General features: G+C 41.7%; 1 protein-coding gene across 2 annotated transcripts in view; it reads left to right on the top strand.

Moving 5' to 3' along the window:
• The window catches only part of EML6 (EMAP like 6), a 340,990-nt gene that overhangs the window by 306,666 nt on the left and 15,077 nt on the right, over positions 1 to 19,247 (top strand). Inside the window, exons 32-36 of one of the 2 annotated variants that reach the window (XM_074949464.1) lie at positions 1,537 to 1,635; positions 4,046 to 4,066; positions 4,423 to 4,596; positions 7,858 to 8,066; positions 18,712 to 18,869. In XM_074949464.1, the coding sequence (XP_074805565.1) occupies positions 1,537 to 1,635; positions 4,046 to 4,066; positions 4,423 to 4,596; positions 7,858 to 8,066; positions 18,712 to 18,869 (661 nt within the window). The remainder of the gene's footprint in view (positions 1 to 1,536; positions 1,636 to 4,045; positions 4,067 to 4,422; positions 4,597 to 7,857; positions 8,067 to 18,711; positions 18,870 to 19,247) is intronic. The other variant, XM_074949465.1, reaches the window with a different exon arrangement.

The following is a 19,247-nucleotide window of genomic DNA, read 5'->3' on the forward strand; positions in this document are numbered from 1 at the left end:
GAACTAATGAGTATATCAATTGAAGGAATGGAAGTACCGGACTCATGAGAAGCCACCAAAGATGAACGCATTGCATTCAAGAAGTTCTTTAACAGAGTTCTGCAAAATTATAACAAGAAACCAAGAAGGATGTAGACATAGTGCTTCATAGAAGGCTTGAGTAGCCAACTTTGATTTGTGTTAAATCTAATAAAATGGTCATGAAACATTTTTCAGTTTTTACTATGATGCCATACAGCCCACCTTCACCCTCACAGTCTCACCCCTCATCGGCCCTGACACACACACCCCCATAAATTCGAACACCCCCCCTAATTTCAATTCCTGGGGAAACGACTGCGTGGCAGGTCTTCAGCTCAGTACCAGAGCAACAGTTTGACTCCCTTGCCTTCTGGTACGTCTGCCCCAGCTCATTTATCTTTGCACAGCACTGATGTGTTTCCTGTTTCTAGCCCTTATTCAACAAGCCATGAGAAATCTGACCATAGGTATCAAAGTTCCTATGGCTGGAATAGAGCTGGGACTGCACACCCTTCTCTCCCCACAGTACCAGCAGATCCAACAACTCAGGTGTGCTCCGAACAGGACAGTGTTTTCTGTGTGGACCATAGTCAGCTGGAAAGTTGTGATGTGAGCTGTCCATGCCAAGCAAACAGGTAGTGGAATTTTAAAAATTCCCAGGCCTTTAAAGGGGCAGGGGCGGATGATCAAACTGCTGACCAGCATGGTCAGAGTGGGCATTGTGGGACACCTCCTGAAGCTCATTTACAGCAACATAGCCAAGCGCAGTGTCTACACTGACACTTTGTCGATGTAACTTTTCCACAAAAAGCTCTATACCTCTCGTTGAGGTGGTTTTATTTTGTTGGAAAAGCAGGAGAGTTTTGTCAGTGGAAAGAGCATTGTAGTGTTTATACCTCCACTGTTTTGTCAACAAAATTCTGTAGTGCAGATAAGGCCTCAGTCTGTAACTGCTACTGAGTAGCCAGAGGGAACCAAGATAATTTCAGCAGTACATCGTAAGGATCTTCCTGCTAGGAAGAAAGGAGTGCCATCTGAGCCATTGTGTCTCCATCACTTTGGGAATGTCCTTCCCAGTGCATCCCCAGTATCTGGGGGTTGGGAGGCATTATCCTATCTACACTATTTTCTCTCTCCATCCTTGAGGGGATAATTTGCTAAATGAACTTCACAAAGCTTTAGTGTTTCTCTGACCCCCTCTCACAGGTTTTTCCACTTAAGAAAGAGATCTGAGTTATGCATTGTTCACCTTTGTCCTTGCCCTGTCCTGGCCTTGGCTGCTCCCTAGTCATCCCTGGTTGTAACTATTTGAAAAAGAGCAAACAGCCTTTTTGTGAACAGTTTTAAAACTCTGTTTACAGCAGGTTTGTGCTGTATTTTAAGTAATGATTGCCCTGCCTTCCATCCCTTCCCTTGATCATTTAGTGTGGCCCATAGCAATAGATTGTTGGAAAAATTCTTCACTGCCATTGCTGAAATACTATTTTTAATAAAAACGTAATTGAATTTTCTTAGGAAGTCAGAGTTTCTACCTGGAGCATACTGATGATATTCTCTGCCTCACTGTGAACCAGCACCCGAAATATAAAAATGTTGTGGCTACCAGTCAGATTGGTAAGCGATTCTCCATATTAACAAAGTATTACTTAAAATTTATCAGGGGGACTGATTAATTGGGGCTGGGTGCATTCATTTTTAGGAATCTGGGAATTATCAGAGTTATTTTCCCCAGATTATCCTTTCACTCTTAATGAAATCACCAACTTTCAGCATTTTCTTATTATTTAAATCTGTCTGTCATCTCTGATTGTGAGCCACTGAATATTAGATCATGGGACATCATGTGTTATAATAATGTGAAAAAGAAAAAAAATTGAATAGGACTGCTCCCACCAAGCCACTGCTCTGTAGTATAACAAAGACATTACTGAACAATGAAAGCATTACAATGAAACCACCTTCATAAAACCTCAGAAAGTGAAGCAGAATAAGAGAAAACTGCAATGAACTCCCTTTAGTAGTAAAAAACAGTTTGAGCTCCTAAGGCCCAATTCTGAAATCATACTTATGTGAGTAATCTTTACTCACATGAGTGGTTCCAATGGGTTACTCACAGGACTAAGAGCTGCATGATCAAGGCCCTTCAGATGCAAGCTTCAAGATAGAAAAATAGGGTCTGATTTCCCTTTTCACTTAAGCTGATTTAACACTGCTGTAAGTAACTCCACTGAAATTTGCACAGTTATTCCTGATTTTACACCACAGTAAGTGAGAGAAGACTCAAACCCATAACTTTTATGCTAATGAACCTTAACAGTGAGACGGGGAAATGTCAGTATATCAACACCTTGACAAATTGTCCTTGTCAGTTGTGAGGTTCTGAGCATGATCAGTTCTCATTGAAATTAATACAAATTTGGTTATTGAGCAGGCTCAAAGGTAGGGAAAATATATTTAGCTATCTATTAGCCTTATTTGAAATTCAAGTTCAAATATTAATATTAGGAAAAATATTCAAAAAAACTTTTACAGTTTTTTACTTCTGTCAAAAGAGTACCTACTGTGCTATTGCAAAGGAAGATTTTGCAGTTTCTTTATTCATTGTTTTGTTATTAAAATTCACATGCTATTTATAGAAGATTAGAACTTGCCTGTAAATGCATCCTGGGCTAAAACTCAAAATAAAAAGGTTTCAGGACAGGAGCAAATGTTATTTTATACTTTAGGGGAAAACAGTTCAGCAAAAAACAGACACATTCTGTTTGCTGTTGCCTTCTTATTCTCAGGGTTTTTATACATTTAAAAAGAAAAATGCCTTTTCCCTATTGTTCTCACTCTGTCTGCCTCTATCTCATTTGGTGACTCCACAGTGTCCAGTTAAATTCATTAATAATATTCTATAATAATAATTTACACGTATATAACACTTTTTATCCTGAAGGGTCCCAAAGTTCATTACACACTAGCTATATATGAGCTCTCTGAAATGCATTCACTTCTGGAGTGAACCATAGCACAGCATGCTGCACAACATTGAGGATAAGAGAAATATAAGAACATTTACAAAAAGTGCAGTGGAATCTTTAATGCCCACAGAAAGCATTGTGTGTTTAACTTAAGATCTCATCTGACAGAATAGTTGACTGTAGTTCATGCAACAATGCTAAAGTAGAGCTCAGTCCTACAAAGATTTAAGCTTGTGTGTAATTTTACTCATGTGAGTAGTCCAACTGAAGTCACCAGTTTAAGTGAAAGGAGAATCTCACCCTATATTGCTCTCCTGATATTTGGGGTCAAAAGGGCATTTTCATGTAACTCTCATCAGAGTAACCCTTACCCATGACTTCATTGGGACTACTCATTTGAGTATATACCCTTACAGGATTGGAACCTAAGTTTCAATTTCTTATATTTGGAAAACATTCACTCATAGTATCTTGGAGATAGCTTTTACTATCATGTCCTAAATTTTGAAATAGAACCCAAATTGCATACTTTTTCTGAGCCCTTTAAAAAATATGTTTAGGAACCGTTATACTCACATGTTCCTTAGAATAAAATACGTGTACATTTTTCTCAACTAGATTCCTGAGATGGGATGGCATGAAAAAAACAAATTTTGCAGAACAGCTCCTTTCTTCTTTTCTGTCATTGTTTAAAGAACCCATAAAATCAGTGTTTCTGACCTTTAGTCAATATTCTGCATAACTATCGACACATTTTAGTGTAAAAATCACTTAATGTAAAAAAGCCTGTATAGCTCTAGCATTAAATGCCTTAATTAAAACAGGAAAAGCAATAAATATTGTTGTTTTATATTTGTGTATAAAAGACAGTGTTCCTAAAGAACATCAACGATATTCCTGCTTTTTTATTTTGTTTATTTAATCCATATCCATTTTCAAATTTTTAATTTTGTGCTTCCTTCTGGTGCTGATGCTGAGTTCAGCATTAGAAACATGACTTATTTCAGCAATCGTTTTCCTTTGGTTCTTCCTCATTTGCTGTTGCTCTCACAATGCAGGTGACATAACAGAATTTCCAGGTAAGGCTGTTTCGTGAGTTCTAGTCAACGCAATTATGTAAAAGTTTCATGTTACCTGGTTGTATCTGTGTGAATTGCGGATACAAGTAAAAACATCTACAGACAGTTTATTTTGCATGAGGCTCTCCATGAGTGTTTTGTTGATCATTTAGAATTTGTCTTATTTCATGAACTACAGTAATTTTCTCCTATGTTTCATAAGCTATTACAAGCTTCTTTTTTTTTTTAGTTGTGTGGTTCTTAATCTTTTAAAAAATGTTTTTAAATGTCTGTTTAAATGCCGTTCTTGAAAATGCTTATTTTACATTGAAGCCTTCACAAATTAATTCCATTTTAATGTATATCTTTGCATTAAGGTACAACTCCTTCTATTCATGTATGGGATGCTATGAATAAGCAGACTCTTTCTATGCTGCGCTGCTTCCATGCCAAAGGGGTCAACTATATTAACTTCAGTGCTACTGGCAAACTTCTGGTGTCAGTAGGAGTTGATCCAGAACATACTATCACTGTGTGGAGGTGGCAAGAAGGTAAATCTAGAGCCCCTAGCTCTTTATTATTTGCAATTATTTACTTTGTCCGTCAAGGCTTTGTGATTAGCCCCACGTGTGACACAGATAAATCAGACAACAACTCTTCTGTACTAAGTGGTCCATTCTATCTTCAATAAATTCATATAACTATCATCAAGGTGAAATTCAGCCTAATACACAGGGATTACGCAAGGATATACATCATCAGGGGCAGCTCTCCCGATTTTGCCGCCCCAAGCAGTCGCCGCCGAATTGCTGCCGCCACTACAGCGGCGGAGCTGCCACCAAAAGCTGCCACGGCGGGAAGGGCGGTGGAGCTGCTGCCGAATTGCTGCTGCGGGACACAGACTGCCGACCCATTCTAAAGGCCGCCCCAAGCACCTGCTTGGAAAGCTGGTGCCTGGAGCTGGCCCTGTACATCATGTGTCAAGAAACCCAATAGGTGTGGGAGAGGGCTCTGTTCTGTAATACAATTCCTGGTTTCCACTTATCTAGCAGAGAAGAAGAATGTGACTGCAGACTCTCTCAGTAATTAATAGAACCTCATTAGTGGTCCTTAAATCAGGGAAGTTTTCGTCAGATCTTCCAGTGAGAAATGTGGAAAATGGATCTCTTTGCCACTCACTGCACAAGAAACTACTGGCCTTCTGATCTTAGCTCTAGGAGAAGACCGTACACTAGAAATTGTTGCTTCCTTCATTTGTTAAGGAGTGAGGCTCCTGTATGGCTTAATTAATGGTGCTCCAGAATGTCACAGTTCAGGGCAACTGCACCTGTATTTTTTAACATGGTCCAGCAAGGGCAACCACTTAGGCTCCCAGCTCCTCAGCTCTCTTGGGCAGAGACCCACGTCTCTCTCCCTTCTGACCAGGGTTTTCCTCAGCTGCACAGTTCCCTGCCTATACTGTGAGTTCCCCAGCAAGCCAGACTACCTAAAAAGGCCTGTGTCTGAACTTTGCTTTCTCTCCAGAGGCTATAAACAGAATAATTACCACAGTTGTAAGTTACCACACAGCTAAGCAAGCTCATTTATTCATAAAATGAAAGTTTTACAGATAAAATATACTAAAAACAATAAACAAACCTACACACATGCTAATAAGCTTACCCCCTGCTCCAGCAAGGGCTCTAGTAGGTGATCAGTCCTTCAAACCCCACACAGGGGTTTTCTGTGTTTACAAGTTCATAACAGCATTTTGCTCAGAACAAGAACACCTATGCATAGGTTGGCCTTTAGACTGTTTGGGTCTTTGATCTTCAGAGACTGAATCAGTCAGACAATGGTTCTCTCCTCAGGGCAAAGCTTCAAACAAGGTTGGGTCCCGAGGTGGAAATATGCATTCCTCTCCCTCCGGGTATTTCCTAGAACACCCATTTAACATTGTCCCAAAAGTTCCTTCTTGTCTGGAGTATTATTTAAAAAAATGATTCCTCTCCCCTCAGTAACCCCTCATTTGCCAGCAAAAAACTGCAATTCCAGCAGTTGCTAATATGCAGACAGAAGATTTGTGGGGCTTTAGCCAGGAAAGGAAGTTCTGGGACATGTCTTCCCTGGCTGGAGCCTTGCAAGCCTGCCTGCAGGCAGGGCAGGAGCAGTGAGGGGCACCTGCAGCCCAGATGCTGGGGCTTTCTACAGAGACATGGGGAGCTGGGGGCTCCATACTCCCTACACTCTCTGGGGTTTGGGGCTCAGCACGTCCTTCCTTTGGTGCAGCCTCCCCCTCCCTCCCTCCTTGGCAGGACACAGCTTGGAGATGTACTGTGCAGCTCCAGCACCTGGGCTGCAGCCCCCTCTATGTCACTGCCCTGCCCACAGCCTCCTCTCCAAGCCCACAGCCCTTTACTTCCTGTGCAGTCTCTGTGTGCAGGCAGGTTTGTGGGGCTGCAGCCCCAGAAGGAAGCACTGCTCCTATCTTCCAAAAAATATTGTTAATAAGAGGCACGCCATTGCCAATATCCAAATCCCATTACCATTAAAGTCAATAGGACAAGATTTGTTCCCAGCAAAATGTTGCTGTGAATTGGAAGTTGTCAGGATCTTGACAACTTGTCAACTAATTAATAAGGTGTCAATAGTTGGTTCCTATTAAGTGGAATCTATTCTAGCTCTTTGAAGCTTATAACACTTCTTAGGGTTTATATTGGCCAGCTCTCCTCCCTAGAGAAGTTACATACAATTCCACAATAATATATAAACTTTGTATTTATAATCCAATAGACTCCAAAGCTATTTAAACTTAATTCAATAAGATCTCACATAAATATTGAAGGAAATTCCTGTATCTGTCAGACTGACCAGGTCAGGAGACGCAATGGTTCAGTGATCTTAATGGCTCCATAAGATTTAGTTTTCAACCGTGCAGTAAGTAGATCAGTGATAATAATTCCCATCAGGCTGAGAGTCTGTATGTAATCACTCACAACCAGGGCAATTCACTCATCCTGCCACTATTTTTCCCCTTCCTGCACAATGTTCCCTCTAATTTTTGACAGGCCGTGTGCTCAAAAAATTTCTTCTGTGCAAATCGTTGTGCTTCTGTGCAAATTTTTGTGCATGCGGTGTTTTGCTGTGTGCACGGGGTTTAGGATCTGTGTGCACATGCACACCAGCACAGCTTAGAGGGAACAGTGCTCCTGCATATCCATCCCTATGAGGTTCTTCTCCACAAGCCTGATATTAAAAAGTATTTTCTTTGTATTTGGTATGGACTAAAACCCTTAAACCCCAAAGTTTTAATTGCTTTGACTTATAGGTACTGCAGTCTTAAAGGGGCCATGTCTCAAATGGTTCTGATTGTATTTTTTAGTGTTTTGACCTGGCATGCTTGCAGTTAGCAGTTCATGGCATGGCTCATACTATCAAGGTAGAGTGGCCCCTAAACTGGTGTTCTTCTTTGAGTACTGGTCCCTATGTGTATTCCACTATGGGTATGCATGCACTGCATGTACCCAGAGCCAAAGAATTTTGAAAGTAGGATCCATTTGTCTGCACATCAACGTTTCCTAAGTGTGGGTGTTGTGAAGGGCTAGCCAGGGTCAGGGGGCTTGCAAGATGTATAAATTAAGATAAATTAAGCAATGGTGCAAGGTGGGTGTGTTTATTTCTTTCCTGAACAGGGACTCATCCTTTGGTGTCTGGAAAGTAGTGCCCTAAGTTATCCAGTAGCACCAGTCAACTTATTTTTATAAAAGCACATGGAAGATTAATTTTGCAGGTAACTTTAGCATTATTTTTAATGTCTTCTTAATTTAAAACAGGGGCTAAAGTGGCTAGCAGAGGAGGACATCTGGAGAGAATATTTGTTGTAGAGTTCCGCCCAGATTCAGACACTCAGTTTGTGTCTGTTGGGATAAAACACATGAAGTTCTGGACACTAGCCGGCAGTGCTTTACTTTATAAAAAAGGAGTCGTTGGATCCAGGGAAGATGCCAAAATGCAAACCATGCTTTCTGTTGCCTTCGGAGCTGTGAGTTCAAATTGCTTGTTATGAAATTTCAATAATTTTTTATTAAAACCTGAAAGTACCAACGCTAGTTTGGATGAAATTCACTCCAATGTGGATGACCTATGCAAGGCTCTGTGAACCCTTATTCCACACTTAAACCCTTAACTTGGGACTTTTAAATGGTGCTCAGAGCATTGCAGGGGTCTTCTTGAACTGGGATTTGTCCCATAATAAATATCCTTTGCAATATTAGTGCTTACCTGGGACATCGCCTGATGTGTTTTTTATTTCCTATACTTAAATTATTTAGCAGTTGAGCAGTTAATTTAGAAAAATTAAATATTTTAATTTTGTTATGAGATTTTATAAAAAAAAATTCCCATGATGTTATATGTGACATACTGTAGTAATATAGCTTGCGATGACACTGTATAGTCCTTTCTATGTGTTCACTAGGGAACAAGTTAATGGCCGAATTTGATTTTAAGGGCACACGCAGATGTGCATTAGCCTGAAAATGGAGTGTTAATGTGAGTGAGCTGTAGCGCATGAAAGCTTATGCTCAAATAAATTGCTTAGTCTCTAAGGTGCCACAAGTACTCCTTTTCTTAATGTGAGACCAGAATCTTACCCAGTCTCTGCCTCTTGCAGAAACCCCATGCAGATTATTCTTGCCAGGGACAGGCATAATCTATACAAGACACCAATGGTAACACTAAACCTGCCCTTAAACTTCCATGCTAAACAACAGGGCCAAGGTTTTAAATACAGGTGCATAAAGATAGGCACCTAACTCCTCAGTTAAGTGCCCAAATAAGTGACCTTATTGTCAAAAGTGCCTGGCACCCATCTGCTCCCTTTGATTTCATGGAATTACAGTGTTGTAAATCTGGAATAATGCAGTGGAGAATAAGGTCCAAAACCACAGCTGTTGTAGACTATACTATTAATTATTTCTCATGACATAAGTTCCAAGGTGTAACCCCATTACTTGTCATCACAAAATTCTTTTCATACATGAAGGTCTACCTGCGGTCAAGTCAAAACTCAGAGTTATTAATCACTGTTTATTCGGTAGAAAACAATAATCAACAAAAAAAAGCAATAATGTACTGTTAACTCAGTTCAACCTTTTCATTTGTATTTCTCATGGAGAGATTCCCAGAAATTATATCTTCTATAAACTGAGACCCACTTCCTATAAAGGGGCACTGTTCGCTGGGAGCACTGAACAAAAGTTGATTACACTCCAAAATCAGTAGGTAGACCCTCTCCAAAACACTTATAATCCAGACAGTTTACGCATGTCCAAAGGAAGTTTTGTTCTTCAAGAATGTGTCAGTGTGTATCCCACTGTATGCATGCATATGCCTCATGTGAGAGACCAGAATTTTTTGAGGAACTGTGTGCACTGAGGCCAGGCACATATCCTGTGCTTCTTCTTGCTCCCATGTGAGGGCATAAAGGGTGAGGCGGTGGCTGCTCCCCTCCTGGAGTTTCCTCTTACCACCTGTGGCAGCAAGATGGAACCTGGAAAGTGTTTGACCCCCTACTTCTGAGCTTTGGCTAAACCTTCTGCAGACCTTCTGAACTCCTTTAATTGTCTTGATCTTCAACCTCTGTGTTCATATTGACCCATCTAGACCAATATCGATAAGAACATAAGAATGGCCCTACTGGGTCAGACCAAAGGTCCATCTAGCCCAGTATCCTGTCTTATGACAGTGGCCAGTGCCAGATGCCCCAGAGGAAATGAACAGAATAGGTAATCATCAAGTGATCCATCTCCTGTTGCTCATTTCCAGCTTCTGGCAAACAGAGGCTAGGGACACCATTCCTGCCCACCCTGGCTAATAGCCATTGATGGACCTATTTTCCATGAATTTATCTAGTTCTTTTTTGAACCCTGTTATGGTCTTGGCCTTCACAACATCCTCTGTCAAGGAGTTCCACAGGTTGACTGTGCGTTATGTGAAGAAATACTTCCTTTCATTTGTGTGACCCCTAGTTTTCATTTGGTGACCCCTAGTTCTTGTGTTATGAGAAGTAGTAAACAACACTTCCTTATCTACTTTCTCTACACCGGTCATGATTTTATAGACCTCAATCATATCTCCCCTTAGCCATCTCTTTTCCAAGCTGAAAAGTCCCAGTCTTATTAATCTCTCCTTATATGGAAGCCATTCCATACTCCTAATAGTTTTTGTTGTCCTTTTCTAAACCTTTTCCAATTCCAGTATATCTTTTTCGAGGTGGAGCGACCACATCTGCACACAGTGTTCAAGATGTAGGCGTACCATGTATTTATAGAGAGGCAACATGATGTTTTCTGTCCTATTATCTATCCCTTTCTTAATTATTTCCAGCATTCTGTTCACTTTTTTGACTGCCGCTGCACATTGAGTGGATGTTTTCAGAGAGCTATCCACAATGACTCCAAGATCTCTTTCTTGAGTGGTAACAGCTAATTTAGACCCCATCATTTTATATGTATAGTTGGGATTATGCTTTCTAATGTGCATTACTTTGCATTTATCAACATTGAAATTCATCTGCCATTTTTTTGCCCAGTCATCCAGTTTTGAGAGATCCCTTTGTGGCTCTTCGCAATCTGCCTGGGTCTTAACGATCTTTAGTAATTTTGTATCATCTGCAAATTTTGCCACCTCACTGTTTATCCCTTTTTCCATATCATTTATGAATATGTTGAATAGGACTGGTCCCAGAACAGACCCCGACAGGACACCACTATTTACCTCTCTCCATTCTGAAAACTGACCATTTATACCTACCCTTTGTTTCCTATCTTTTAACCAGTTACCAATCCATGAGAGCACCTTCCCTCTTATCCCATGACAGCTTATTTGCATAAGAGCCTTTGGTGAGGGACCTTGTCAAAGGCTTTCTGAAAATCTAAGAACACTATATCCACTGGATCCCCTTGGTCCACATGCTTGTTGACCCCCTCAAAGAATTCTAGTAGATTGGTGAGGCATGATTTCCCTTTACTAAAACCATGTTGACTCTTCCTCAACAAATTATGTTCATCTCTATGTCTGACAATATTGTTCTTTATTATAGTTTCAACCAGTTTGCCCGGTACAGACAAGCTCCAAGATCCTCCTACTGGACAAGCCAGTGTCATCCAGCTCGCTGTCAGTAGACAGACTACACCCAAAACTTGCACAGAAAATACTGTGCCAAGAAAGTAACCAGCATAGTCAGGCTTACAGGCCTGTAATTGCAGGGATCACCTCTGGAGCCCTTTTAAAAAATTGGTGTCACATTAGCTATCCTCCAGTCATCTGGTACAGATGCTGATTTAAATGATAGGTTACAGACTACAGTTAGTAGTTCTGCAATTTCACATTTGAGTTCCTTCAGAATTCTTGGGTGAATACCATCTGGTCCTATTACTGTTTAATGTATCAATTTGTTTCAAAACCTCCTCTAATGATACCTCAATCTGGGAGAGTTCTTCAGATCTGTCACCTAAAAACAACGGCTCAGGTTTGGAAATCTCCCTCACATCCTCAGCCATGAAGACCGTTGCAAAGAATTCATTTAGTTTCTCCGCAATAGCCTTATCATCCTTGAGTGCTCCTCACCTCGATCATCCAGTGGCCCCATTGGTTGTTTAGCAGGCTTCCTGCTTCTGATGTACTTTTTAAAAAATTGCTATTACTAGCTAGATTTTCTTGTGACGTTCCCCTCTGGTGTTGTCTGGACCGGTAATCTACTAGGTCACTCCAATTCTTGACTCTGGGAGCCAGCTTTACCCACCTCTGCTGTGGGAACCCAGGAGCCTCTGGCATGTAAGCTGCTCCTTAGATTGTGCTACTGAATGAAACTAGCCAATATCTCCAGTCCCAGACACAACCCTAGGAACCTCCGTCTTGCAGTGTCCAGTTATGCCCACTGGACGCTACAACTTTATATGAGTTCGTCAATTTAACAAAAAAATTGGTATGTACCAGGCTTGTTATCCCAAGGGGAGTTTCTGACACGCTTCAAACCAAACACATGCTTCAGGTAGAATAAACAAACAGATTTATTGACTACAAAGATAAATTTTAAGTGATTATAAGTCAGAGCATAACAGATCAGATTTGGTCAAATGAAATAAAAGCAAAATGCATTCTAAGCTGATTTTAACACTTTCAGTACCCTTACAAACTTAGATGCTTCTTTCCCCAGGCTGGCTGGTTGCTCTTCAGTCAGGCTTTACCCTTTGATCAGCGCTTCAATTGCTTGGTGTGGTGTCTCTATAGATGTAGCTGGAAGAGAGAAAGAGAGCATGGCAAACGTCTCTCCCTTTTATCATGTCCTTTCTTCCCTCTTGGCTTTTCTCCTCCTCCTTCAAAGTCAGTTGAGCATTACATCATCACAGTCCCATCCTGACCAAAGGAATGGGGGTGACTCACTCGAACAGATCATTTTGTTCCTGTGAGGCTGGGCTAGGTTTGTCTCATACCTGCCCTGATGAGGTGAGAACTGCCTCTCTGCTCTTGGAGAGCTTTTGCCTGGGCTTATTTTAAGCCATGAGGATACATTTTAGCCTCATAACTATATACATGAAATTATAACCTATAACATTACTGTAACAATTACTATAACATCACTATAACAACAATGCTCAGTGCATCATGAGCCTTCCGAAGACACCCAACATGACAAACTTTGCATTGGATACCACACAGTCATTTTACAAGGATGAACATGGGGGTGCTGGATGTTCCCCGAGGTACAGAGCATCACACACACATAAACTTGGACACCTTCATTTACAGACCTCCTTGTGTGAGGCTGTCAGGGTTCCTTCCCCACTCTGAACTCTACCAGCTTAGGTTAAAAACTTCCCCAAGGTACAAACTTTGCCTTGTCCTTGAACAGTATGCTGCCACCACCAAGCAATTTAAACAAAGAACAGGGAAAGAGACCACTGGGAGACATCATCCCCCAAAATATCCCCCCAAGCCCTACACCCCCTTTCCTGGGGAAGGCTTGATATTTATATCCTCACCAATTGGTACAGACCCAAACCTTTGGATCTTAAGAACAATGAAAAATCAATCAGGTTCTTAAAAGAAGAATTTTATTTAAAGAAAAAGTAAAAGAACCACCTCTGTAAAATCAGGATGGTAAATACTTTACAGGGTAATCAGATTCAAAACATAGAGAATCTCTTTAGGCAAAACCTTAAGTTACAAAAAGACACAAAAACAGGAATACACATTCCCTCCAGCACAGCTTATTTTACCAGCCATTAAACAAAAGAAAATCTAATGCATTTTCTAGCTAGATTACTTACTAACTTTACAGGAGTTGGAAGGCTTGCATCCTTGATCTGTTCCCGGCAAAGGTCTCACACAGACAGACAAAAACCTTTTTCCACCCCCTTCAGATTTGAAAGTATCTTGTCCCCTCATTGGTCATTTTGGGTCAGTTGCCAGCGAGGTTACCTTAGCTTCTTAACCCTTTACAGGTGAAAGGATTTTGCCTCTGGCCAGGAGGGATTTTATAGCACTGTACAGAGAAAGGTGGTTACCCTTCCCTTTATATTTATGACAGAGGCTTCTTAACATGGCATGCTCAAAACCTGTGAGCTTCAAGCCCTATCCATTCTGTGATGGATTAAGTCCCTTAAAAGATGGGCATAGTAAGTGCCTCTTCTATCTCGGAGAGTCCCACATAGCTAGCAGATGCCCAATGTGCCTGTCATTTTCTGCTAGAATGCAGAAGTTGCAAGACAGAAGCCTCAAATTCCACCTTCTGGAATAATCCATGAAGATCTCACTAGAGCCTGAGGAGACAAGCTCCAAGATCCTCCTAGTGGACAAGCCAGTGTCATCCAGCTCTCTATCAGTAGACAGACTATACCCAAAACTGGCACAGAAAATACTGTGCCAAGAAAGTAACCAGCATAGTCACCCCGTCACCAAAGCCACTGGCATCATTGGCATCACAACAGGCACCAACACTGTCATAAACATACAGCTAAGGTTTCAGAGTAGCAGCCGATGAAGTGAGCTGTAGCTCACGAAAGCTTATGCGCAAATATTTTTATTAATACAGCTAAGGGTAGCATAAAATCCCTCCTTTACCTGTAAAGGGTTAATCAGTTCCATTAACCTAGTTGGCACCTGACCAGAAGGACCAATGGGGAAAGAAGATACTTTCAAATCTGTGGGGGGGAAGGTTTTTGTTTGTGCTGTTGTTGTTCTCTCCGGAGACAAAGAGAGAGACCAAGCAAGTAATCCAGCTCCTACTGAATGATACATCTAAAATTACAGAAATAGTAAGGAAATGTGTTAGAGTATCTTTTGTTTTAGCTTGTGAATTTTCCCTATGCTAAGAGGAAGGTTTATTCCTGTTTTCTGGTAACTTTAAAGTTTTGCCTAGAGGGGAATCCTCTGTGTTTTAAATCTAATTATTACTCTGTAAAATTATCTTCCATCCTGATTTTACAGAGGTGTTTCTTTTACTTTTTTTCTTTATAATAAAAGTTCTGTTTTAAAGAATCTGGTTGGGGTTTTTAGTGTCCTAAAAACCCAAGGGTCTGGTCCATGCTCACCTTGTTTACTCTCAAGCCTCCCCAGGAAAGGGGGTGAAGGGGCTTGGGGGGATATTTTGGGGAAACAGGAACTCCCAGTGGTCCTTTTCCTAAATCTTTGTCTAACTCACTTGATGGAGGCAGCGATACCGTTCCAAGGACAAGGAAGAATTTGTGCCTTGGGGAAGTTTTTAACCTAAGCTGGTAGAAATAAGCTTAGGGGGTCTTTCATGCGGGTCCCCACATCTGTACCCTAGAGTTCAGAGTGGGGAGGGAACCCTGACAAACACCTAGAATATCAAATTCCAGCGCCGTCAGGAGTCGCTACAAACATAGAGGCAGAGACTCCAGGGGAACTTGGTGTCCTTCCATAAGGACAGAAAACACTAAGTCTCTGGAGAAAAATCCACCAGGCCTCCCATGGCATCAAGGGCTATAGGAAAGGAGCAGACTACAGTGTATGAGACCCTGCTGGCACCAAGCCTGCTCCAGGACTGTACCCTTCAGTGTTAACAGTGACTATGGAGGACAGATCTAGGGGATAACCAGGACAACCACTAGTGCCAAAGGACATGCCAGTATAGACCTTGATACTGAGAGTGCCATACATTTCATCCATGCCCCTAGAAGAGAGCAACTCCTCACCAGATCATATAGTCTCCCTGTCCTCAAGTACAGAACCCTATCCCCTCAGGTCAGTGGTCAACAGCATGGGGAGACCTCTCTGATTCCCCTACATGAATCAGCCACCACCAGCTCTTCAGGACTGGCATAAGATTGGCCACTACCTAGAGAGCCAACTGTACTAATACAGCAGGCCATGGTGGCCCTATTTGGGTTACTAGGGTCCACTGTCTCAGTCTTCACCACACTTGACAAGAGGAAGAAGTCACTCTCCCCTTCAGCATTGCTGGTCAGACCGCTGCCACCGGAGAACCAGGAAGAACCAAATCTGGGGCCAGAGCAACTCCAACGCCCCCTATCACCACCTAAGGATCTCTCATCTTCATCTTGTGACAAAGTGACACAAGTACCAATGTCTGATGACTTTAAATCATTTCAGTGGCAACTTCTGCGGATTGCTGACACTCTGAAGATAGAAATAGCAGTGATATCAGAAAACCCCCACAAGCTATTTGACATCCTGTTAGCTTCTGGTCAAGCCAGGATTGCCTTCCCCATAAATGAAGAACTGCTTGACCCAGCCAAGGCCCTGTGGCAGGCATTTGCCACAACAATGAGGTACCAAGTACCTTCAATGTGATTTGAGGACTTCTACACACACTCTAACCCCAGGCTCCTTAGTTATGAACAGGAGAAGTCTAAGTGGAGCAAGCGTGGCCCGCAAAACAACTGAACCTATTTGGGAAAAAATCACTGTGACGTTGCAGTCTATATGATTTTAGGAAAATATGCTAATGAGTGTGAATATAATGTAATTGGAATATGCTGCAAAAGGTCTCTTGTAAGGTATCATCACAAAGTTTATAATCTAATGAGTGTGGTCATCCTGTTTATATAAATGTATCACTCTTGTATCTTAAACTAGAAATATAAAATATAACTCTGAGGTCCTATTGTAGTTATGCAAAGTGTGGGCCATTAATGGTGGTTTGGAATCTTGATGGCTCCCATTAACCAGGACAATATACTGTAGATGGCTCTGTTTGCTTTCAGGCCTTCCTGTGAGTCAGGCTGGGAGGAATGAAAGCTTGGGGGTCTCACAGGACATGTGATCATGTCACCTAGTACTGAAATCCATCTTAAACCTGGTGCGTTTCCATTTAGAAGGCAGGGTGGAGACCCAGAGAGACAAAAGATTCCCACCTTGTGCCAAAGCTATATAAGGGGATGGAACAGAACAAAGGGGGCTGCAATCATGAGAAATCCCCTAGCTACCACCTGAGCTGGAACAAGGGGTGTACCAGGGGAAAGGATTGTGCCCAGACTAGGAAGGCATCCAGTCTGTGATAGAAGCTTATTGAAACATCTGAGGGTCAGGTTTTATCTGTATTCAGTTTTGTACTGTATTAGGCATAGACTTGCATGTTTTATTTTATTTTGCTTGGTAATTCACTGTGTTCTGTCTGTTATTACTTGGAACCACTTAAACCCTACTTCTTGTATTTAATAAAATCACTTTTTACTTATGAATTAACCCAGAGTATGCATTAATACCGTGGGGGGGGGGGGGGAGAGGGAAAAACAGCTGTGCATATCCGTGTTACAGAGGGTGAACAATTTATGACTTTACCCTGTATAAGCTTTATACAGGGTAAAATGGATTTATTTGGGGTTTGGACCCCATTGGGAGCTGGGCATCTGAGTGTTAGAGACAGGAACACTTCTTAAGCTGTTTTCAGTGAAGCCTACAGCTGTTAGGGGACGTGGTTCAGACCTGGGTCTGGGTTTGCAGTTGGCTAGCATGTCTGGCTCAAACCAGGCAGGGTACTGAAGTCCCAAGCTGCCAGGAAAAACAGACTTAGAAGTAGTCTCAGCACATCATTTGGCAGTTCCCAAGGGGGTTTCTGTGATCCAACCCATCACAGTCACATTCTTCTGCCTCTCTATAGCTTCATCTCGCTCACTGCCATCTCTAACTGGCTGAGTATGACTTCTTAAATTGGGACAGGGCAATCAGTCTGAACCCAGTGGAGGCACTGATACCAAAGATCCTGGACTCTATGCTGCTCCTGAAAAAAGGTGGCACTGGCATTCAATTCTCTCCAGGTCCACCTAGCAATAATACTGGCCTATCACTCTAATACAGAAGCACACAATCTTTTCACATCCAATGGTATCAACATTCTTTAAAGGCCTTCTTCATACCCTGTGGTTTGACACCTGGTTCTTTGGTGGGACCTCGGTATCATTCTTGTGAAGCTCATGGATCCTCTGTTTGAGCCACTGTCAGAAGGCTGCATATACTACCTTACCATTAAGGTGGTCTTCCTGGTGTCCATCAGTTCAGAGAGTCAGTGAGCTCCAAGTTCTCATAGCCAGACCACCTTACACATCCTTCTGTAAAGACTCAGTGGTGATGAGACCACACCCCAAGTTCATCCTTAAGATACTCTCAGACTTTCACCTAAACCAATGAATTACTGTGCAAGTCTCCTTCCCAAAGCTGCACTCAATGCTGGGAGCGGATAAATTACACATCCTGGATGTTTCCAGAGCTTTGCTGTATTACTTACCTTAATAGGCCAAGCCATTTTGGCAGTCTCCCCCAACCTTTGTGGACATTTCTGGTTCATCCAAAAACCGAGATATCTCATTGCAGAGAATCTCCAAGTGGATCACAAAATGCATTTACACTTGTTAGCTGTCTGATAAGCCTCCCGCTTTCATCATCAAGGCACAGTCCACCAGAGCACAAGCTGTGTGCATTGCCTGCTTCAGAAATGTTCCAGTCTCTGAGCTCTGCAAGGTTACAACATGAAGTACACTAACTCTTGTGAAACATTATGCCTTTGATGTGGCAAAGAGGGCAGATGTGACATTTGAGAGAGTAATACTTCAATCGTTCTCTGACTTATTCAACTGATACTCCTCCCTCCCACCATTCAGCTTGACAGTCATCTACAGTGTGGCCCACACTGACACACATTCAAAGAAGAAAGGATGGCTACTTACCCGGCAGTAACTATATTTTTTTGAGATGTTGTAGGTGTGGATCTCACAACCTTTCATCCATCCCCACTTTTTAGAGTCCTCACCTAACAAGGGATTTGAATTGCAAAGCAATTGAAGGAGAGTTGTGGCCACCTCACCCTTTATGCCCTCATGTGAGAACACAAGGAGGCACCAGGCAGAGGGTGAATGTGTGGCCCCAGTGGACACTGAAAATTTCAGTCTTGTACACACAGGGCACATGCACACCTACAGGGAAATCCACATTGACTACAACATCTTGAAGAACCGTAGATACTATAGGGTAAGCAATTGTTCTTTTCCAAAGTATGATTTTACTAAAATACTGTGGTTGTATCACAGTGGACTTTTCTGTGAGAAATACAGTAATGAGAAGAGAGTTTTAATTCAGTTTCCTAAAGAAGCAGTAAAAATGTTATGAATGATTTCTACAGTGGAGGTTGTTTCTGTTTGTTACAGAATAACCTTACGTTTACTGGTGCCATAAATGGAGATGTATACGTGTGGAAGGATCATTTTCTGGTTAGATTGGTGGCAAAAGCTCATACAGGTCCAGTGTTTACAATGTACACAACTCTTCGAGATGGACTAATTGTAACTGGAGGGAAGGAAAGACCGTAAGATACACATCTTCCTAAAATACATTGTTTATGTCTGTGTCAGATTATTAGATTATTATTATTTATACAAAGCCCTAGATATGCATAGTGCTTCATAGATATATAAAAAACAGAGGTACCTGCCCCACAAATCTTATAATCTAAATGACACAAAACACAGCAAGGGATATTAATAAGTAAAATAGGGAGGGAAGATGTGGGTCACAACAGTGGAATGGGGAGCAGGAGGAGCAGCAGTATGGCAGCAGAGGTAACTTTTGTGCAATCTCCCTTCTATTTTGTGGGGTTTCTGACCTCCTGCATAGTAGAGGCTGACAGCAGCATTTTTGTCATAATTGTTAGATTTACTCAAATTCCAGACTCTCTCTTCTGACC

This window comes from Natator depressus, chromosome 3, assembly GCF_965152275.1.
Source record: "Natator depressus isolate rNatDep1 chromosome 3, rNatDep2.hap1, whole genome shotgun sequence".
In the NCBI taxonomy this organism is placed as follows: domain Eukaryota; kingdom Metazoa; phylum Chordata; order Testudines; family Cheloniidae; genus Natator; species Natator depressus.